General features: G+C 37.3%; 1 protein-coding gene and 1 long non-coding RNA gene across 3 annotated transcripts; one reads left to right on the top strand and one right to left on the bottom strand.

Annotated features, from left to right (window-relative positions):
- The first annotated feature begins 1,877 nt into the window (after positions 1-1,877).
- On the top strand, positions 1,878-18,654 carry LOC144314078 (uncharacterized). Its single transcript, XR_013379733.1, has 4 exons — positions 1,878-2,053; positions 6,915-7,031; positions 15,491-15,580; positions 17,744-18,654. It is a non-coding gene; the product is annotated as an uncharacterized LOC144314078 (long non-coding RNA).
- On the bottom strand, positions 9,653-19,915 carry LOC144314075 (serine protease inhibitor Kazal-type 6). Of its 2 annotated transcripts, XM_077897791.1 has the most exons (6): positions 19,786-19,915; positions 19,522-19,665; positions 17,817-17,839; positions 11,718-11,792; positions 11,030-11,145; positions 9,653-9,890 (listed from the first exon to the last, which is right to left on the bottom strand). In XM_077897791.1, the coding sequence occupies exons 2-6, from the start codon at positions 19,577-19,579 to the stop codon at positions 9,845-9,847; spliced, it is 318 nt and encodes a 105-aa protein (XP_077753917.1). In that variant the 5' UTR covers positions 19,580-19,665; positions 19,786-19,915; the 3' UTR covers positions 9,653-9,844. The 2 variants fall into 2 exon arrangements, with proteins under 2 accessions (XP_077753917.1, XP_077753918.1); XM_077897792.1 differs by lacking the exon at positions 11,718-11,792 and having other exon boundaries at positions 9,654-9,890.
- Between the last annotated feature and the right edge of the window lie 2,763 nt (positions 19,916-22,678).

The raw sequence follows: 22,678 nt of genomic DNA, 5'->3' as shown, positions 1-22,678 counted from the left end.
TCCCTCTGCTGCTGCTCTGCCAGCTTGTGTGTTTGTGCTCTTAAATAAATAAATAAATAAATAAATAAATAAATAAATAAATAAATATCGTTTTTAAAGACTTGAAATTTTAATATTACTTTTAAATTTTTTTAAAAATTTTTATTTATTTATGATAGTCATACAGAGAGAGAGAGAGAGAGAGGCAAAGATATAGGCAGAGGGAGAAGCAGGCTCCATGCACCGGGAGCCTGATGTGGGATTCAATCCAGGGTCTCCAGGATGCGCCCTGGGCCAAAGGCAGGTGCCAAACCGTTGCACCACCCAGGGATCCCTTAATATTACTTTTAAAAATATGTTTTCCTTCCCTCATCACCCTTCTCCCACACTGCATGAAGTTGTCCTACAATTTACTGATATTCTTTTCAATATGTTTTTTCCTGTATTTTATTTTTGCTCATTTTAAAGCTTGTCTTCAAGCTTGCTAGTCTTTTCTTCTATACTAGCTAATAATCTACTACTAATACTATATGGCATATTTTCCTCAGACATTTCAGTTTTTTCATCTTTATAAATACACTTTGATTCTTTCATCTTCCATCCTTTTTACTGAACATGCTCTTTCTTCTACCTTCTCGAAGAGATAACTGACATAATAGCCTCATCTATCAATTATATTATTTGCATCATTGCTGGATCTCTTTACATGATTGATATTTTTCCAGATTCAGGGTCATGTTTTTCCTATTTCTGTTTTCTATTTTCAGTTTTTCTGCATCCTGTTACATTCTCACCTGGTCCTTCTTTAGATGCTATTTATCCTAGAGAATCATTAACTCCTTTTCTGTTGCAAGGAAGACATATGCTATTTACAAGGCAAGTGTAAAGTGGGGTGGGGGTGCAGGACCTAGCAAGAATAGAAGCAGGAAAAGGAGCAAAAAGCAGATTTTTGTGGGGACTTTCAGTTTCCTTGTCTCAAGACTTCATTAAAATCCAACATTTCTTCACTGAAGAGAACAATCAAGGGAATGAGAAGGTAAGCCACTGACTGGTAGAAAATATTTCCAAAGATATACATAACAAAGGACTTACTCAAAATATACCAAAAAAATCTCTTAAAACTCAATGAGAAGAAAATGAACAATTCAATTTAAAAATGGGCAAAAGATCTGAACTTTACCTTACCAAAGGAGATATACAGACAAGAACTTATGAAAAGATGCTCAACATCATATGTTTTTGGGGAATTGCAAGTTAAAAACAATGTGATGTCACTACACACCTACTAGAATGGCTAAAATCCAAAGCACTGACAATATCAAATGGTAACAAGGATATAGAGCAGTCCCAGAAAGACAAAGAGGAAATTTAAATGTGTATTTTTAAGTAAAAGAAGTCAACCTAATAGACTACTTCAATACTGCAATTTATTCTTATATATATATTTGGTCTTCTGTGGTTCCTGGCTCACAGCTCCTCAAACCCTTGGAATTCCTTAAGCATTGAGGATGCTACAGGTTACCTTTGGTTATGTTAATGAATGACTTTTGGAAAGAATTTAGGGCTTGGGCTGGTTGCCAGAGGAGTCAACCACAAGATTAGTGGTTCAGAATTTTCAGGCCCACTCTCCTGACCTCTGCAGAGGAGAGAGGAGCTAGAGGTTGAATCAGTTCCCAGTGGCCAATGATTTTATCAGTCATGCTTTACAATGAACCCTTCATGAAAAAAACACCACAGGGTAGGGTTTGGAGAGCTTCTGGGTTGGTCAGAAATTCAAGTAACAACCTGGACTTGTGATTGGAACTTCTGTTGTTTTTTTTTTTTTTTTAAAGATTTTATTCATTCATGAGAGAGAGAGAGAGAGAGACAGAGACACGGGCAGAGGGAGAAGCAGGCTCCATGCAGGGAGCCTGATATGAGACTCGATCCCAGGTCTCCAGAATCAGGCCCTGGGCTGAAAGCGGCGCTAAACCACTGAGCCACCTGAGTTGCCCATGACTGGAACTTCTAATCTGTAGCCCTTCAGTCAGAAGCACACGTGACAGCCTGGGCTTGCCATCGGCTCCTGAAATGGGTGAGGGGCCCCTTGACCTGTGGAATCTGATGCTATCTCTGAGTTGAGTATGGGACACCCAGCCGCTGTCCAAGAATTGCTTGATGGTGTTGGGGACATCCCCCCTGCCACACTGAAATCAGAATGCAGAAACTATACAGAGTTATATAACATGTGATTCCAAGTGAATGACATCCTGGAAAAAGTGAAACTATAGAGACGGTGATGTGGGGTCATGGGGTGCAACAGTCAAGAAAGAATTCTTGAGACATTTTATGGTGCAAAAAAGTGTTTTTGTTATAGCACGGAGATAGGACCCATGGGCAAAAGGAGCTGCACTGGACTGTGAAGAGAGACTATTGATATACTTTTAAATTTGGGATGGGGGAGGGTAGAAATAACTTAGGTCTCTAAAGGGGTTTCTGCGTGTTAAAGAGGAGTTACAGTGTCCTGGAGGTCTGGCTGTTATTAAGATAAGGCTGCATTTAGTCTCTAGCAAAACATCAACATTAAGGCAGCTGGGAGTTGCTTGAGTCACACTTTGCATGTCTCTGGTATTTATCCCTGGGCTGCAAGTTGTAAGGAAATCTAATTTTGGTTACATTTCTTGTACCTGTGCTCTCCTCGTCGATAGTAAAACACAGTAAAAAATGGTGATTGTCACGGGTTCAGCAGGAGAGAGGGATGAATAGGTAGAGCACAGAGGATTTGGAGGGCTTTGAAACCATTCTGCAGGACACGATAGTAGATGCATGTTGATGCTTTTGTCAAAACCCAGAGCACGTATAACACCAAAAGCAACCCTATTTTAAACTAGAGGCTTTGGTTAATAATGATAGGTCAATGTTGATTGTAAGTAATGCACCCCACTATGGGGGTTGTCAATAGGGGAGAAGGAGGGGAGGGTATATTTAAGAATTCTATGTATTTCCTGCTCAATTTTGCTATGAACTTAGTGGAGCTCTATAAACAGTATCTATTAATTTTAAAAAAGAAGATAAACATATCAGAAACTAAGGACAAAAGTGAAAATTGCAATGAAGCTTTAGTTTATTCTCAGTAAGCCTATGGAATGCACTTCTGAGCTGTTTCCCCAGAACTGGATATTTTCCTCTGAAACTGTTGTTTTTAAAAGCATATCTCCTTATAGGTATGTAATGTATCACTTTACAGTTTGCATGGAGACTTTATATACATTTATTCATTTTTCCTAAATCTGTCAGGTCTTCTTATTATTGCACATGTGATAGTATTGACGCCTAGAAAGTTAGGATTTAACCCACAATTGCTAGGAGGACGTCAAACTCCAAATCCAGTTTCTTCCAAAGGACTCAACATCCCTGGAGAAAATTGCTGGTACAGATGAACCAAGAGCAATGATGTCTAACACAGATACAGTTGATGAGGAGCACGAAGGCTGCCAAGGCTCCCATTGAGATGTCATTTTAGCTGGAGAAGTAAAGAAGGAAATCCACAAAAAAGAATCATTATTCCCTTTGCTATCTTTTTGTTTTAGTCATCTAGCTGGCCTATTTCTATCCCACAGAGCTTCTCTGTTGGTGTGTTTTTGCAGTATTGTATTTTCCCATCTAGGCAGCATGGTACAACACTTTACTTCAAACAGGCCACACAAAGAGTGTATTAGTAAGAGGAGGCAAATCTCTTCCCAGATTCTAGGATTTGAGAAACAAAAAGTAGATGTCCTTAGGAAGATGTGAATGAAGTCATGCAGTGATGTGTTCTTGAGATTCTGCTGGCTTCGCTTACATAAAAGAGTATGAAGGTTGTCAGTAAGACCAAGAAATTAACCTATAATTAATTATGACACTTGTAGGTGGGGCTCAGCACCTCTCGAAATGCTCAGTGTGAAAGCTTTTAATGACGTCTGCTTAAGTCTGTAAAACTGTTTTCAAAGCAACACACATCTAACAAAATTATTACTACAAAATGGGTTCGATATTACTGGGTGAACAATTTTCTGTGTGATGAGAACTTGAGGACTGTATTTATGAAGTCAAATTATTTGTATGAAAAATAAAATAATTCAGGTAACTGCTATTGTTCAACCTCAGAATTGTGTGGTTTCCTCTCCCACTACTTCTTCCTTTTCTCAGTTAATGATCTTACATACTTTTTCAAAACTATGGTATTAACTATGGTCACTATGCTGTACAACAAACCGCCAAAACTTATTCATGTATTCATCTTATAATTAAAATTTGTACCCTTTGGCCAACAGCCTCCTATTCTGCATTCTCTTCCCAGGCTGGCAACCACCATTCTTTCTGGTTCTGCGACTTTGACTTTTTCAGATTCTGCATTATACAGCATTTGTCTTTCTGTGTCTGGCTATTATATTTAGCACAATGTCCACTAGGTTCTTCCTTGCTATTGCAAAAGGTAGGATTTTCTCTCTCTCTCTCTCAAGTTCCATTTCCTTCATATATATATATATCACACACTCTCTCCCTCTGGCTAAGTAACACTTAGGAGGATATTGGACTGAAGTGGCTGTAATGCCTTGGTAGCCTATGTAGTAATAAGCAAATCCAAGTGAAGCCAAAGTCAATGAGCATGAGTCCGAGGAAATGGAATGTAGGAAAAACTAATTGCAAACAGCCAACTTGGCTTTCCCAAATAAGGCAACTGCTTTAGGTATAGCCAATGAAGGAACTACTTAGCTTTCCTTCCACAGCTTCTGTGTAAAAGCCTTTCCTCTAGCTTCTGTTGGTGGTCCTAACAATTTTAAGTTTAATGCTGCTTGATTTGAATTGGCATTTACCTGAATAAATGTGTAAATTTTAGTGTGCCTCAGTTTATCCTTTAACAACGTCTATAAAATTTTCTTTATTCCTGCCGACAGCCATTTAGGTTGTTTCCATATCTTGGCTATTGTGAATAAGGCTGCAGTGAACATGGGAGCATAGCTATCTCTTTGAGATCCGGATCTTATTTCCTCCAGATACATACCTAAAAGTGGAACTGCTGAATCACATGGTAGTTTTGTTTCTAATTTTTTTGAGAAGTCTTTGTACTGTTTTCCACAATGGCTGAACTGATTTGCAATCCCACTGACAATGTATAAAGCTTCTTTTTTCTCCACATCCTTGCCAAAACTTGTTACCTTTCGAATTTTTGATAATAGCCATCCTAACAGGTGTTGAGGCAATATTGCATTGTGGTTTCAATCTGCATTTTCCTAATGCTTAGTGATGTTGAGCATCTTTCCATGTGTTTTTTGGCCATTTGTATGTCTTCTTGGGAAAATATCTGTTCAGTTTCTCTACCCATTCTTTAATCAATTTAAAAGATTTTTGAGTTGCATGAGTTCCTTATATATTTTGGATATTAACCCCTTATCAGATACATGGTTTGCAAGTATCTTCCTCACTCTGTAGGTTCCCTTTTCATTTAGGTGATCATTTCTTTTGCTGTGCAGAAGCTTTTTAGGGTGATGTAATCTCACTTGCTTAGTTTTGCACTTGTTGCTTGTGCTTTTGATGCCCTATCCAGAAAGTCACCGTCAAAGCCAAACTCATGAGATTTTCCCTTAGTTTTCTTCCAGGAGTTTTACAACTCAAGGTTTTATGTTTAAGTCTTTAATCCATTTCAAGTTGGGTTTTGTATATGGTCTAAGATAAAGGCCCATTTTCATCCTTTTGCATGTGGAGATCCAGCTTTTCCAAAGCCATTTACTGAAAAGACTACTTTTCCTACTTTGTATTCTTGGCACTTTCTCAAAGATTAAATGATCATTTATTTGTGAGTTTATTTCTGGGTTTCTCTATTCTGTTCCATTGGTTCACAGTTAAGCCATTACCACACTGCTTTGAATACTACAGCTTTATAATATGATCTAAAATTAGTATGAGTCATATCTCCAGCTTTGCTCTTCCTTCTCAAGACTTCCTCTATAACTTTAGTTTTTCAGGGTGTTTTGTGGTTCCATATGAATTTTAGGATTTTTTTCTATCTCTGTGAAATATATCATAGGAATTTTGATAGAAATTGCATTGAAACTGTAGAATAGTTTAGGTACTATGGACATTTTAACAATATTAATTCTCCCCAGTCTATGAACACAGAATACCTTTCCATTTATTTGTGTCTTCTTTAATTTCTTTCCTTAAGACTTTAACAAGTGAAGAAGAAGGTCATTATATAATGATAAAATATCAAGTCATCAATAGGATGTAACAATTGTGAATATATATGTACCCAATGTTGGAGCATCTAAATTTATAAAGCAAATATTAATAGAACTGTTGGGAGAAATAGATAACAATGCAATAATAGTAGGGAACTTCAATATCCCACTTCAACAGATGATAAATCATCTAGACATAACATTAAAAAGAAAATATTGAATTTGAACTACATTTTAGGCCAGATGGATGAAGTGGAGCAGAACAATGCATCCAATAGCAGCAGAATGCACATTCTTCTCAAGTGCATACAGAGCATTCTTTAGGATAGATCATTTGTTAGGCCTCAAAACAATTCTTAACGAATTTAAGAAAATTGGAGTCAAATCAATATCTTTTCTGATTACACAGTTATTGATCTGTAAGTTAGTAATAGGAGGACAATTGGAAAACTCACAAATATGTGGAAGTTAAATAATACATTTCCACAAAAAACCCAATAGACAAAGGAGAAATCAAGGGGACATTAAAAAAAAAACACTTGAGACAAATGAAAATGGAGACACAATATACCAAAACTTATGGGATTGTGCTTTATGATGTGCATTCTTTTAGTGTACGTGTCTTATCAGATCTAAAGAGTAACTAGTGAGCTAAATGGGGCCATGAAAGGATACCTTTCTCTCTTTGGGTTAGATATAAATCTTCTCACATACGTTCTGCTTATTTTCCTTTAGGTCAAGTTACAGAACTGAAATGCACCCAAACTCTGTAGTCACAGATACCAGCTCTGGGGAAGAAAAGAAGAAAGTCAGAGAAAGATCAAGAAGACTTCACAGAATGCCTCCTTCAGAGTTAGTGGCCTCTTTGAACCAGGTCTTCTCAGACTATGGCTGTAGCCCTTTCACAAAATTAACATCAGTGTTCACACATTAGGAATTATGATAGATACTGTCACCTTCTTTATATGTTATTTTAAGCCTTTGCTAAGTTCATGAATACTTTTAATTCTGATGTCTCTAAATATATAGGACTAATCCCTCCAATTCAACACTTATATCCAAATCACTCAAATAACTATAATTATGTGAAAGGTAGTTTAGGAATATGTGATTAATGTGGTCATCTTGAGTAAATAGAGGCCCTGTAACTTCTTGGCTGTGAGATCGTAGACAAATCATTTATATCTTTCTACCTCAGCCTCCTCTTGCATAAAATGGGGCTGCAACTTCACAAGTATTGCTAAATATAAATGTGATAATATTTGGGTGCTGATCACTGGGAATATGGGTAATCAGTGATATATTGGTAAACCTAATTTTTTGTGGTGAGTTATTTTGGTCTTTTATCTTTGCTACTATTTTCTATGGCTTCCCCCCCCCCCCCCCGTTGTTCCCTTTGCAATTTTAGAGTGTGAGAGTGGTGTGCATATGTTTATGTATACTACTTCAAGAAAACTTTACATAGACACAGACAAGTCACCAGAAAGGCCCCCCTCACTCAGCCTCATCACTGACACGGCACATCATTTCTCCAGTGAATTTAGTTTAAAAATACCCATAAGAGGTAAACAGATGACTTGGCAAGACTTGGCAGGGAAAGAAAAATGCCTGAGGATAGTGATTATAAATTTGGTATGATCTGGTTTTGACAATGAACCCATGGTCATTTGAAGGTATAAGGATAGATAAGAGTGTTCAGATCAAATGAATTATTTTCTTATGCTTTGAAGAGAAGAGTACAAACCATGCTTAAAACAGTGTGTTCTGTCCTGACCATCAAAATAGTGAGGAGCATTAACAGAATTATGAATATTTGCTTCTTTTTTTTAAAAAAATATGTATTTATTCATGAGAGAGAGAAGCAGAGACATAGGCAGAGGGAGAAGCAGGCTTCCCGCGTGGAGCCCAATGCAGGACTCGATCCCAGTTGGGATCATGACCTGAGCCGAGAAGGCAGACGTTCAACCACTGAGCCACCCAGGTGCCCCTGAATATTTGCTTCTCTGTGCTTTTAAAAATCATTAAAAAAACATTTTTACTGAAAAACTTTAAACAAACAGCAATATTAAAATACTTTTATAGTGAACCCCTTTAAAACCACCTGCTAGATTGTACCATTACTATTTTACTATGCTAGGTTTGTCATGTATCTGTCCATTAATGCATCTTAGATGCAATTCAAAGTAAATTGCAGACATCAGTAACATTCTCTCTTAAAAAATTCACTATACATATCACATTTAAGACTATACTACATGTAAAAAAGAGACAACACTACATGTTTACATTCTTTTCTTTTGATGTCAAATTTGCAAACTATGGTACACATAAATCTTAAGTATGTATTCACTGAGGTTTGACAAATGTATACATTTCTGAACCCAAATTCCTGTATCTTGACCATTATTGTATGTGTGACTTGCCTCTTCTTTCTAAGAAATACAAGATTTCTGGCCTTCTGTGGTTTATTTTTTATGTGCTTCCCTTCCATCTCCAAAGAATAGCTCAGAACTATTAAGAGATAGCAATTTAATTATTTATCCAGTTATGGACCCTGAAATAAGCCTTGAAATCAATGGTAGTCTTAAGAGATAGGTAAGAGATTTGTATGAGGAAAAAAGGGTAGACAGAGTGGCACAAGGTGGCACAAGAGCCATTCCAGGCAAGACAGGACAACGAGGTGGAAATAGATACTCTGTGTGGACAGCTGACAGGACCCTGGCCCAGCTGGAGGGGACGGTTCCAATAGGAGAGAGGAGGAGTGGGCCACATCGAGAGGCAATATGTTCAAAGATGCACAATGACAGTTTCCAAACTCCACAGAATGCCTGTGTGTCTACATTGGAAGTAACTAAATTTTATCAGGGAGTAGAAACTAAAAAGGAAAAGAAAAGCTTAATTTCATTAATGAGCAGTGGGCCTTTTTCTCCAGCAAGGGGAATACTCTTTAAGCATGGAAGAGTACAAATCCCACACTTGAAAGGGTAGAAGGTGTATATTTTCCCTAGCATAACCTAATCTCTCTGGCTCTTTATCTAAATACCAGATGCATCCCCTAGTTTGGTTAGGTCTGACTTAATATACATAAAAGGTACACATAAAAGGTAATATCTATGTGCATAAATGTACCATTCCAAAGAGATGAGAAAACTGTGGTCTAGAGAGGATGAATGTTTTAGTTTTATATAAAGTACTTTTCCTAAAATTAGGAAGGAGTGATATTATGTGACCTATGACTAAAATAATAGGTATTGCAAAATAATTGTAAACCTAATTAATGTATTGTCACATTGTTAAAAATCCTTCATCATCTACATGGCAACTTCAAGAATAAGGGAGGGAAGGGGATTTTCCCAAGATCCCACAGTGACTGCTTGGTTGATTTAGATAAAAAAAACAAACCAGGTCTTTTTATCCAAGTTTATGCCAGGTCAATTATTCCATATTGTATCTGTATGTCTTCTTCATCTCAAAGTAAAAACACAGCAATGATTCTACAGAATTTACTTTATTGACAAGCAAAGCCAGGGAAGTAGGTGTATATTGAACTACCCAAGAGCCAGGCAGTGTAGACAGTATATCTTTATAAATTTAAGGGACCCATTTGAGAAAAACAGAAGTGAGACAAGAAGTGGCTAGAAGTCACCACAAACACTGCAGAAAATTCAGCATTCTCCTTGATGTTTTAGATTGATCTTCCCACCACTTTTCCTATAAAAGAGAAATACACATGTATGCTCAGTGCAACATCATTAGTATTCATGACAAAGGTTGAGAAAAGGTTTAACTATTTAGAGTCCATGCCATCATTTGGTTCTACAGGTATCCACTTTTATGATTTGGCAGAAGGCAACTAAATGTACTTGGAGATGACATCTGGACAAATTACAGAAAACAGGAATCTTAAAACAAATTTCAGAATTTTACCCAGGTTGGACCTTTTGTTTTCAATTGTTCATTCTCTGAGAGTAAACATGTATACAACCAGAAAAGTAAAAGTGAAGGAGAGATAATGGCAAAGGGACTTTAGTGTCATAGTCCTGATAGAAGATATAAGAGGCTGAACCTAACATTCAGATATTTGGCACTTTAGCAGGTCATATATTCAGTCCTTCTCAGTAATATGTGTCCATTACATCAAATCTCTTTTTACCCTACTGCCTTTCTTCTGGGAAAATTTGGTGTTAATTAATCAGATATTGTACGTAAGCAAGTAGGCACATATTAGGTGTTGATTCAATATTTATTAATTTTATTCTATGTGTCTGGCCTGTTATTTTTAATAGGGAGCTATATTAAAAATATAAAATTCCTAAAATTTTATAGCAAAGTTGAGAGAAATTAAGACATTCACAGAAGAAACTCTAATACAAGAAAATGAAGACAGTGGTGAGGAGTAGGAGACTTTTACCTGGCTTAAGCAAGGTTTATAATTTCTCTGGTTTTAGAGTAATCAATTAGACTTAAAGATCGATTGATTGAATTTTTTATTGATTATAAGCCAAATCCTTGGAAAGGTCGAAATCTTTGCCTAAAATCTATAGCATCTGTTCTGTTCCTTACAAACATGAAATTCAATATATATTGGTCCTTAATAGAATCTTCCTAGTGTACTATGTAAAGTTTGACTAATCTGCATATAAAGGATAATCTTTTCCACTATTCTTTGTTGAAAGGCTCTTTTTCAACAAAATGAAAAAAAGGAATGAACAGAAAATGGTAATTTAGCAATATATAATTTGATATAAAATAAAATGTCGGAAAGTAATTTGGGTAAAATAATATTTTTATTGATGATAAATTTTCTCTAAGCTTTCTATGTTTCTGATTTTGTTGAGTATGATACTTACACCATCGCCTTACAGAAGGCACATTTATTGCCATATGTCTGGCCATCAGAGCCACAGTGGGGGTTAGATTCCCGAGTGCAGTAGACCTTGGGATCCCGGAACTCACCACAGTCAATCTACCAACATAAGCACGGTGACAGTGACATTAGTGCATCCTGTCGGTGGAACTATCCCTCAGAAGAGAAGCTTTGGACGGCAAGCTTAAACACACACACACACACACACACACACACACACGAGCACACGTGCGCACAATGTAAAACTTTCTGAAATAGAAAATAGCTTTTCCTTGTCTGCTTAACTAGAACTTATTAAATGTAACAGCCTTTTTCTTTGAAACGCAAGAAACCCATTTCTGTGGTTATTGTATTCAGAAGTAAATTAATGATGTATGCAGATCCTTACTCCTTATATAAGGAGTGAGGCAAACACTAAAGGTATGACGTTTTGCTCCAACACTTAATTATTTGGAGAGTTGTTTTTTGACTTTAAATGCTTCTTGCTTTTTCTTTTCTTCCTTCCTTCCTTCCTTCCTTCCTTCCTTCCTTCCTTCCTTCCTTCCTTCCTTCCTTCCTTCTCTTCCTTCCCTCCTTCCTCTTTTTCTTTTCTTTTTCTTTCCTTTCTTTCTTTTCTTTTTCCCCCCCACTCTCTCTTGTCAGTGAGAAAAAGAAAAAAGAAAGTCTCTTACATGAGAGAGACGCCTCCTTAAGACTCCTTTCCCTGGCAGTTGGCCCTTTGATCTTGCCATCCAGCCTCTTTTGTCCTTTAGAAAGCAGACATGCAAGAGGCAGTTGGGGAGGGCCTTCACTGTTGAGAGAGTCTAGAACCACCTCCCTCCCCAAGCCCGATTTTCCCCTTCCAGTGCCCCCTGGGAATGAATAGAGAGAATACAAAATTTCAACAATCAAGACCAATACTATCAAATGGTATATGAACAGACTTCCTTAGAACATAGACACACTTCACACTTTCAAATTGTACTGGCCCCTGCTGATACCTGAAGTGAGCCGATCAATCCTGTGAAGAAATTTGTTTTGTACACACCATTAACCAGTTGTGCTAGCTTGGACAAAGTACTCAATATCTAAGCCTCTATTTGCTTAATAGAAACTTGAAAAAAAATAACGGTTTCCACGCTTCATCCCTACCATTGTTCTAAGGATCAAAGGCGATCATATAAGAATCGTGGAAAATCAGCGTAGAATAGTTGAAGTAGACCTGGGCTAGGAGTATGGAAAATAAGCTTCTTATTGCAGGCTTGCTCTAACTGTACCATCAGACTAGATGGTCTCTGAGGACCCTTCCACCTTTATTGACCCTTCCACTCAATAGAGTGGCTAAAAAAAGCTCAGTCCTAGTTCTTCAATTGGATGGGAGAAATAACAACTTTTGCCTAAATGCTTCCTCCTCCACGTCCAGAGGTCCCTCTTCACTTACTGTATGAGAAATTCCAGCATGGTGACTGGGGTCAGAAAAGGACCACTCTCTGAGAGCCGTGAAGGTTGGGGAAGGTAAAGGATGCCTTTGCAGGGACAGCCAGAAATCCCCTCTGTGAAGCAGAGAGCAGGGGGAAAGAGGGGAAACAGCAGGCTGGGACTAGAAGGAGGCCATGGCTCTCACAACTTGAGGAGAAGTGGGCTAAGGTTTCTGAATGTCATGTCTTTCTTTCCTTCTCTTTAAAAGATTTTGTTTATTTACTCATGAGAGACAGAGAGAGAGGCAGAGACACAGGCAGAGGGAGAAGCAGGCTCCCTGCGGGGAGCCCAATGCGGGGACTCGATCCCAGCACCCTGGGATCACGACCTGAGCCAAAGGTAGACACTCAACCACTGAGCCACCCAGATGCCTCACGTCATGTCTTTCTTGTGTCCAAATCTCCTCTCTCCTATTGTTTGTATTTTAGATTTCTGTACATGGAATCCAAACAACTGGCTTTTCAGTGGAGGTCAAAGCAGGTCTAGGCTAAAGGGGATGGTAGGATTAGTTTTTTTTTCTCCTTTAAAGTTTCCCCTGTGAGGGATTTAGAAAATCCAGGAGAGCTGAAATTGCCCTCTCCCCCAATCTTTTAAAACCCCCTACTGCTCTGTCATGTTGCAGGATTGTTCTGTAGACACACCTAGGTTTGAATTTTGCTTCTTTCACTGACTAGCTACATTACCTTGTACAAAAACTTCACTGCTCTGAGCTTAAGTTTCTTCATCTTTAACAGGGTTGGCAATGCCTATCTTCTGGGATTATCTTAATAATGAATCCTTTGAAAACACTTTGTCAAAGCTCCAGGTATGTGGAAGATTGCTACTATGCATACTAACAATGTAAATTGTATCACAGTCTACAATTTCTGGAGCCCATTATTTCTTATCCCATTTTTAGTGAATTTCCTGATTTTTTTTTTTTAATTGGTGTTGGATTTAACAAGCATCTCTATTTATTCCCTCAGTTCAGCTTCCAGAGACCACGTCTGTGCACTTGGGTGCCAATGTTTAGTATCAGTCTGACCCCTTGTGGTTCTTCAAAGAACTGTGCCTTCTAAAATATTCTGGAATAATCTGTGTCTTTTGCTAATGGTGACTACCAGATTATTTAAATTATCTGGAAAATGAGTTTGTACAGTTAATAAATCAACTAAAGAGTCAGGATCATTGATATTTTAGTCTAGCACTTTAGTTCTACAAATAAAGCCAGTGAAAGTTTGCAAACACACACACACACACACACATACACACATACCCCTCCCCACCCCCCCCCCCCCCCCCCCCGCCCCACACACACCCTAGAGTGTAGGACTTCAACTATTCTTCTCTTTACTGAAAAATACTAGTTTAGGTGGCCCTAAACTACTGCTTTCATTATAGTCTTTCTTTCTTTCTTTCTTTCTTTCTTTCTTTCTTTCTTTCTTTCTTTCTTTCTTTCTTTCTTTCTTCTTTCTTTCTTTTCTTTCTTTCTTTCTTTCTTTCTTCTTTCTTTCTTTCTTTCTTTCTTTCTCTTTCTTTCTTTCTTCTTTCTTTCTTCTTTCTTTCTTTATTTCTTTCTTTCTTTTTCTTTCTTTTCTTTCTTTCTTTCTTTCTTTCTTTCTTTCTTTCTTTCTTTCTTCTTCTTTCTTCTTCTTTTTCTCTTTCTTTTAAAAGATGTTATTTATTTATTCATGAGACACAGAGAGAGGCAGAGACATAGGCAGAGGGAGAAGCAGGCTCCCTGCGAGGAGCCCAATGTGGGACTCAATCCCTGGAACCCAGGTTCATGCCCTGACCCGAAGGTAGACGTTCAACCACTGAGCCACCCAGGCATCCCATTATAGTATTTCTTTGCTTAAGAAGTAAGGATAGAAAACACTAACATGTATTTGTCCTGAAAATTATGCTGCTCAATATGTATTCACACATATTGAGCAGCATAATGGCTGCTCTGTTGCTGATCAGAAGTAGCATGGAAGGGCATCTGGGTGATTCAGTCAGTTGAGTGTCCAACTCTTGATTTTGGCTCAGGTTATGATCTCACGGTTGTGAGATCGAGCCCCACACTGGGCACCATGCTGGGTGTGGAGCCAGTTTAAGATTATCTCTCCCTCTCCGTCTGCCCTTCTCCTCCAATTAAAAAAAAAAAAGATGAAGTAGCATGAATCCACAGACGCTCACTCAAAGTGGAGTTGGGCATCCTGAGATACTGATTGCACAGCTTTACTGCTGTTGCTAAACTTGGGTGAGGTAGGTCCTCTTTCTGAACCCTGTTTCCCTATCTGTAGTTAAAGTGTAGGTGCTGATTAACACTGCCAGGTTGTATTTAGGTTTCCTATCAGTATCTTAATTATGAGTTAGTACAAGCTCATTAGGAAAAAGGAGTAACCCCAAACATATTTTAGCCATGGAACATTGTTTTACTAACTCTACTAAAATTTATCATGCCTTTATCTTAAAATACCAACAAAAATAAACTTATGTATCTTAAAATTATTGTAAAAGACAATGGTTGACAATTATTTATTTTTGAGCAGTTTGTTATATTAATTTCAATCTGGAATACTCATTTAAACAGCACCTTAAGGATATGGTTCCCAAATATCCAGCTTAGTAGGGAAATAAGAAAAATAAAGACAAAGTAGTGAGGGGTTCTGAAAGCAAAATGTATTCTGTTCAAAAACCTATCCTTGTTCTGAGAGCATGTATTTGAAGCATTTTGGTATTACCCTATAATTTCTTTAATGAAGGCTGATGATGGTAAATAATGGTTTTACTTTTAATTATTATTATTATATTTTTATATTTCTGTTATTTAATGTTTCTACTTGGCAAATTAAAGAATTGGCAGCATAGTAGTCACTTAAATTTATGGGGAAATTTTATGGAACTATGAATTCCCAAAGTTCAGGAACACGCTTTTCGTTTAGTTTGAACCCTCTCTTTGAAAGAATGTGAAACTTTTACAAGTCAGTAATTTAAACTGTTCACTCTAATTTCCCATCAGGTGCTCCATCATGGAGAGACTTCTTGGCATGCGAATATTGGCTTTGGGGTCAGAGAAAACTCTTTCCCTTTTGTCCTGGCTGGATCAGACGTGAGTAGGCATGCTCCCAAGGGTAGTTTCAATTTCTGCCTGTTGTTGGGATTGCCAGCATTCTTCCAGACACACAGAAGAGAAATGTAGCCTTTATGCCATCTCAAAGGTGGCATCATCCCTACCCTTAATATTTGAGCGTAAAAGAGACAGCAGTCTTGGTCAGGCAGGCTTGGTTCATTCCAATTCAGATACCCAAGGCCGGAAGGGGTTCTAGAGATCATGGAATCCATATTTTCATTTTAGAGATGTAGAAACAAAGGCAGTGAGTAGGGAAGATACACCCCTTGGATCATATAGCCAGCAAGGATTCAAACAAGGACTCATTTATACTGTCGCCAGGGTGTGTGGGCACTCTAAAGTAGGTGCTTTCCAGCATCAGGTAATTACCTAGAATGTAGATTCAAAACTCCCCAGTTGTGTGTTATTACTCAGCAAGCCTGGCATGGTGCCTGAGGATCTGCATACTGAGGAAGCATCTCCTGGGATCCTCAGGCAAGCAGAGTCTAAGACTGGGGTCCATCTACAGGAACGAACCAATAAATAGCAGATTTTCAATGAACCCTAGAAACACTAAACATCCAATCTGGAATTCCAAAATGAAAGAAGAAAAGCAGCTTCTGTGTTAATGAGAAAATTGGGGTTAAATTCCATATATATTAAATTTGTATGTAATGGCCTCATCATATTTTACTACTGAATGGGATAAAGAATGTTTTTCTGGATCTTATGTCCTCTCTCTATTTTGATATTTAACATAGGCTGGCTACCATATATATTTAAACATAAGAATAAATAAATTTTAAGATGTATAATTACATATAGCAATACAAACCCATGTGTGTATGCACTAGGACCCAAGTGTATATGTGCATGCATGCGTACACACACACACACACACACACAAGCACATATAGCACACTGGCAGTAATCATGAGGCATCATCCATTATAAGATGTATCTCAATTCCTGAGATGCTAAATTTGAGGAATAAAAAGCCTTATGCGAGCAGAAGGTATACTAGGGTTGGAAAATGTTTTTCAGCTACTTTGCCAACTCCAATCAGTTGGCAGTAGTGTCTAGAAACTTCTGATGCCAAGAGTTATTGAGCACAATGAGGCTAACCAAGAACCAAGGCCAAAGTCAAGTGAAAACGTTCAATATAGACACAGGGCCAGGACTGGTAGAACAAATACCACTTGTTTTGTGTTGTCTTTTGATAGAAGAAGAAAACTGGAAAAAGGTGGTAGATTAATTTGGAAAAAAGAATCAACCAGGGATCCCTGGGTGGCGCAGTGGTTTAGCGCCTGCCTTTGGCCCAGGGCGCGATCCTGGAGACCCGGGATCGAATCCCACGTCGGGCTCCCGGTGCATGGAGCCTGCTTCTCCCTCTGCCTGTGTCTCTGCCCCTCTCTCTCTCTCTCTCTCTGTGACTATCATAAATAAATAAAAATTAAAAAAAAAAAAAGAATCAACCAAATAAAGAAGATAACTTGTGCCTATTTCAATTGTTAATCCCAACGGTACTTAAGTTTAAGTGAATATTCAGGGCAAGACACTTAACACCCTCTGTTCTAATAACTCCTTTAGAAGTTGCTAATGATTGATCACTAAGTCATCCTTCTATAATTTGCCAAATGCTCTCACATAGTTTATATAACTTAAATCTAATTCTATGTGAATAATATTATTCCTTTTCTATAGTTGTGGAAATTATGGCTCAGAAAAACTGAGTAACTTGCCCAAGATCACACAGTGAAATCAGTGACTGAGCATTAGTGCTATCACAGATTCATCCTATTTTTTTTAAGATTTTATTATTTATTCATGAGAATACACAGAGAGGAGACAGAGAGAGGCAGAGGCAAGGTGGAGGGAGAAGCAGGCTCCATGCAGGGAGCCCAAGTGGGACTCCATCCGGGGTCTCCAGGGTCACGCCTTGGGATGAAGGCAGGCGCTAAACCACTGAGCCACTCCGGCTGCCCAGATTCATCCTATTTTTATTTATACTTATTTCACTTTAACAAAATCTGAGGATGGGGCATTTAGACTCTTTAAAACTGAAAACAGTATACTCATAGAGATACTGTAATTAAAAAATGATATACTTCTGATTTCTGTATTTGTCCTGCTTGTCCATTGTTTCTGCTCTTTTACCCATAGGCAAACCTCTGGCCAGGGAATACCAACCAAATACCAGCCAGGTCTGAAGAATACGTAAAAAACATACACTGACCTGTCCTCCTTGACTGAAGACACCTGAAAAAAAAAAAGCACAAAATCCAAACAATGTAGTCTCTGAATGTGTGAAAAGCAGGATTTGCAGAATAAAGGTGCCCTCTGTAGAAACTTCAAAAGTGATATAAGGACAGGACCCTGATGGAGAATATTTCTTGGAGGTTGAGGGGAAGTTAGAGGAAATAGTTAAAGGACTTGGGAATTCATATGACAGTCCTGGTTGAGTCACTAATTTACTATGGGAATGACCTACCTATTATCTCTGGCTTCACTGTAGAGAAATTGGGTTGGAAAGTTTCCTCTAACTTTGACCTTCCAGGCTCCAGTGCCTGCAGCCTCTCCCCAAAGTCCTTGTTACAGGCAGCTGGGGAAGGCACTGCTTTTGTTGTTTGTTCTTTGATCCCCAAATTACTCTTCTGCCCTTTATACTCAACCAGCTTTAAATATAGACCCAAATATAGACTTGTAAGGACAAACTCATTCTCTTTTCTGCGATATATTTCTCTTGCTACAGCTTTCTAAATTCTTGAAAGAGAAAAAAATGTCCATGAATACAGTTTTGCTTCTCTCTCTTCCATCTTTAGGATTATGTATGTGATTTTAAGTTGTGGCTAATTAGCTCAGTGGTTTAAATCATTCTTTTTTCTTTCTTTTTTTATGATAGTCACAGAGAGAGAGAGAGGCAGAGACATAGGCAGAAGGAGGAGAAGCAGGGTCCAAGCACCGGAAGCCCGACGTGGGATTCGATCCCGGGTCTCCAGGATCGCGCCCTGGGCCAAAGGCAGGCGCCAAACCGCTGCGCCACCCAGGGATCCCAGCTCAGTGGCTTAAAATACAGATACAATAAAAGTCTTAGATTCAGTTCTGGTATGAGCTGTTGAATCTTGATTTCTGGCCATTGCTGTGGAACTCCTAATGCCAACAACACTTCTCACACTGAAACAGCAAAGAATAGAATAATAAAGAAGGAAAGAAATAGGTACAGTGGCCCTGTTTATTCATACAATGCTGTGATAAAAAAATATCAGATTGTACTATAACTATCCTTTCAACAATCTGAATTGATAGAATCTATGACTATTGCTCATTAAAGTAGCCAAAGATATTCCCCTGCTTGAAGAATTAATTCACCACCAGCATAAATGTTTCTGCATTTTAGGATTCCATAACTTTTCTGAAGCATTCTCTGGGCTGCCTTTATCCTCCTTATTTCAATTTCAGTTATTTGAATCTTAATTATAAGAATAATGAGGACAGGAAATTCTTCTTTTGTCTTGGAAACCAAATTACTCGTCCTCCGGACTAGTTCTATGAAACAAACATCTATTATGTTCAGAAGTCATGGATTCAAGTCATAAATTCTACTTCCTACTTACTAGTCTTTTGCCAATTCTCTTAAGTTCTATGTGCCATGGTTTTTTTTTATATGTAGAATATAGATACGAATACTTGACATGTGTATTGAAGATAATGTATAAAAGCCCTCAGTACATTCTTAAAATATAGAATATGCTCAACAAAAAATATTTTTTATCACTACTATCACCTTTTTCATCATCACAGTCATTATCACCATTATGATCTCAGAATTGGTCTTTAATATCAAAATTGTTAGAATTTGAAATATGGTAGACAAATACTCTTATTCCCAGTTCACTACGAACACTGTATTATAACTTTAAGAAAAAAAAAAAAAAACTCACCTGAGAAAATGCTGTAAAGAGCCAGAGAAAGGAGCAGAAGGACACTCAATGTTTTCATGGTGCCAGTTAGCTCACTCAGATCAAGGCTGCTTTGTCCAGCTCAGGTTCTGTGTCAAGACACTTCCCAGGGCACTAGAACACACACTGAGACATATATATATATAGACATGATCAAGGGAGCTGGGATCTCCACCTTCTTTATAAATCATATTCTAAAACCATATGCAAATCTATACAATTTAAGCATTTATTGAGAACTCTTACCAACTTAAAGAAATGCTTCATGCTCTCCAACATTCTTAAAAATTAGAACAATTATGTAAGTTGCACCTTAGATCTTATTAATTGAGGATGTCCTTTCCCAGCTGTAGTCTACGTTTTCCTAACAACCAATATATCCTCCCTAGTCTTCCCTCTAAGGTTTTGCTACATTAAAGGGATGATTCACTGGTGGAGCCCGCTTGATGCCTAGGTCTCTTGCAGACAGGTCCTGCATGTCTGTGGTTCAGATGAGCAACCACAGGGGAATGGAATCTAGGGTGTAACTTGGATTTTCAAAGTCCATGTCATCCAAGGTGTACCCCCCCAAAATAGGTATTCTATGTTGTCACCAGGACTGCATTAGCAAAAGCATTTTCTGGGGGAGGAATCAGCCTGCTAATTTTAAAAATCATCACTGTACTCAAATGCCAGTGATTTTCAATTTTGAAGTCAAAATGAAGAAGGGAGTCTATATATATTTTTAATTTGTAAAAAATTATTTTCATTCATTTATTAATTGGTGGTGATATATGAAAGTATTGAGTCACTATATTGTACATCTGAAACTAATATTACACTAAGTCAACTAACTGGAATTTAAATAAGAACTTAAAAAATTATTTTAAAAAGTTACTGAATTGAGGAATATTTAAAATAAGGAATATTAACTAATTTCTTTTTCTCTATAAGGTAAAAAAAGTAGTCATAATAAAACTTTTTGTTTTTGCTTCTTGAAAATATACTCTTCATATACATAGATGAATCCCATTAACTATCATGGCCAATTCATTTGCAAGACAGATCAAAGAGTGGGATGCTGCACCTTTCTTTGTGGGAACAACAACAAAAATAAACAATGGTTATAGCGCTAATGAAAAAGTCTGTCTCAAATCATAAACAGCTACTTAAAATACCATGAAGAAAAATATAGCACTTTAGAGTTTTGGAAAAACATGCAAAAAATATGCCCAGTTTAAACACTCCTTTGTGGAATCCAAAAAAATAAAACAAATGAATAAACAAACAGACAAAAAGCAGAATCAGGCCTATTAATACAGAGAACAAATTGATGGTTGCCAGTGGGAAGGGGGTGGAGAGTTGAACAAAGTTGATGAAGGGAAGTGGGAGATAGAGTCTTCTGATTATGGATGAATAAGTCACAGGCTTAAAAGGCACAGCAGAGGGAATACAGTCAATGACATTGTAACAGCATTGTATGGTGACAGAGGTAGCTACCCTGATGGTGAGTATGGATAGTGTAAGGTATAGAGAAGCTGAGTCACTATTTTGTACACCTGAAACTAAGTAACATTGTGTGTCAACTATAGTCCAATAAAAAAAATTAAAAGAATAAAAAAATAAACACAAGTGATTAGTGTGTCGTATGTACAAATAACTCAGAAATTATACTTCTAAACAATGGGGTTCCTTTTACATTAAAAACTTTGAGAAAATATATATGTAGTTCAGATATTGTTCCTTTTATTTCAAGATATTTATTATCTTTTTAGAAATTTACATACTTTTAGGAATTTTAATTTGATACATCTCAAAATTTAAGATGTGTTTTCTGTCTTAGGAAATGGTGAACATATTGTACTGAATTTGGTAATCGAATGAAATACTGCAGTTCAATTAAAAATTAAGCATGAATGTAATTAAAATAAGAATTATTTTCTTTTAGTTGCCTCTCTGACAATTTTGAAAGGTGTGAACTTGGATGGTAGAGGAAATGGGAGAGTGAGGAGAATAGGTAAGAAAGAGGAAAGGAATAAGAAGGTAGGAAAAGCACGTGCTTGGCGAGTATTCAGTATTTTCCTTCTCAGGAGTGTGGTGTAACACACATGTAGACACATGTGCTCACACATACATAATCTTGAAGTCCTTTGCAAAAAGTTAGGTCAGATGTCAGGCACTAATAGTTTCAAAGGCAATTAATGAACAACCTTAAAAACTGTTTTAAATTATTCTTGAATGCTTCATGGGAAGAAATTTTGTGACTTCCAAATATTCGTAGCAATTAATAGGTGCTCAGATAATGTTATATAATTGAGATTGAGATAACTTTAATTGGCAAGAAAGTATATTCTGTTATTATAGTGACATGAAGAAAAGAACAATAAAAATAAAATTTCATTCTTTGACACAGAAATCTTAGCTTATATAAAATTGGATCCACTCTACTCAGTATATTAGGTCCAAACTTCATTCATGTTTTATAAGAAAATAAAAAATAGATTGTGATCTTCAAGGACATTTACCTCCATCTTCTTCTCAGCACAAAATACAAGCTAAAGTTCTTCTAAGAGAAGTACATAGTCCTTTTATACTTAACTCGTTCTGTGGTGGATAAGAAAGAGCATAGACTTTGATTCCAGATAGACTAGGAATGTGCATTCCACTTCTGCCATGAACTGTATGATTTGAGGGATGTTAATTAACCTTTCTGATTCTTAATATTCTTAAATCAGATGGCCTTTCTTTTCATGCATCTTATACTTATTTCTTTCACTTTCTTGGCTCAGAAATACCGTTAGTGTTTTGTCGAAAGTTTGCATTCAGTCTCAAAATTGTTTAAGGTTTGAGTATATCATCATATTAGTGATGCCTTTCAACCTTGTGTCAACTACAAATAATAAATGTCTTCTTGATCATCATCAATATCATTGACAAAGTGTTGAACAAAACAGGGTTGAAGATATTTCACCAACTTATCTCCCAGGTTACTCTACTGGAATCAACGTTCATGTTTTTGGCATGGTAGCAAGCTCTCAGCCTTACGAAATACAGGGAGGCATATTGGGCATGACTTGCTTTTAAAGAATCTACGTAGACTCCTGGTTATCCTCACCTTTCCTAAATGCTCACATTACTGTATTTCCTGCTCCTCCCGTCA

The sequence above is a fragment of the Canis aureus genome, chromosome 5, assembly GCF_053574225.1.
Source record: "Canis aureus isolate CA01 chromosome 5, VMU_Caureus_v.1.0, whole genome shotgun sequence".
NCBI lineage: Eukaryota > Metazoa > Chordata > Mammalia > Carnivora > Canidae > Canis > Canis aureus.
This window is presented reverse-complemented; position numbering and strand designations above follow the sequence as displayed.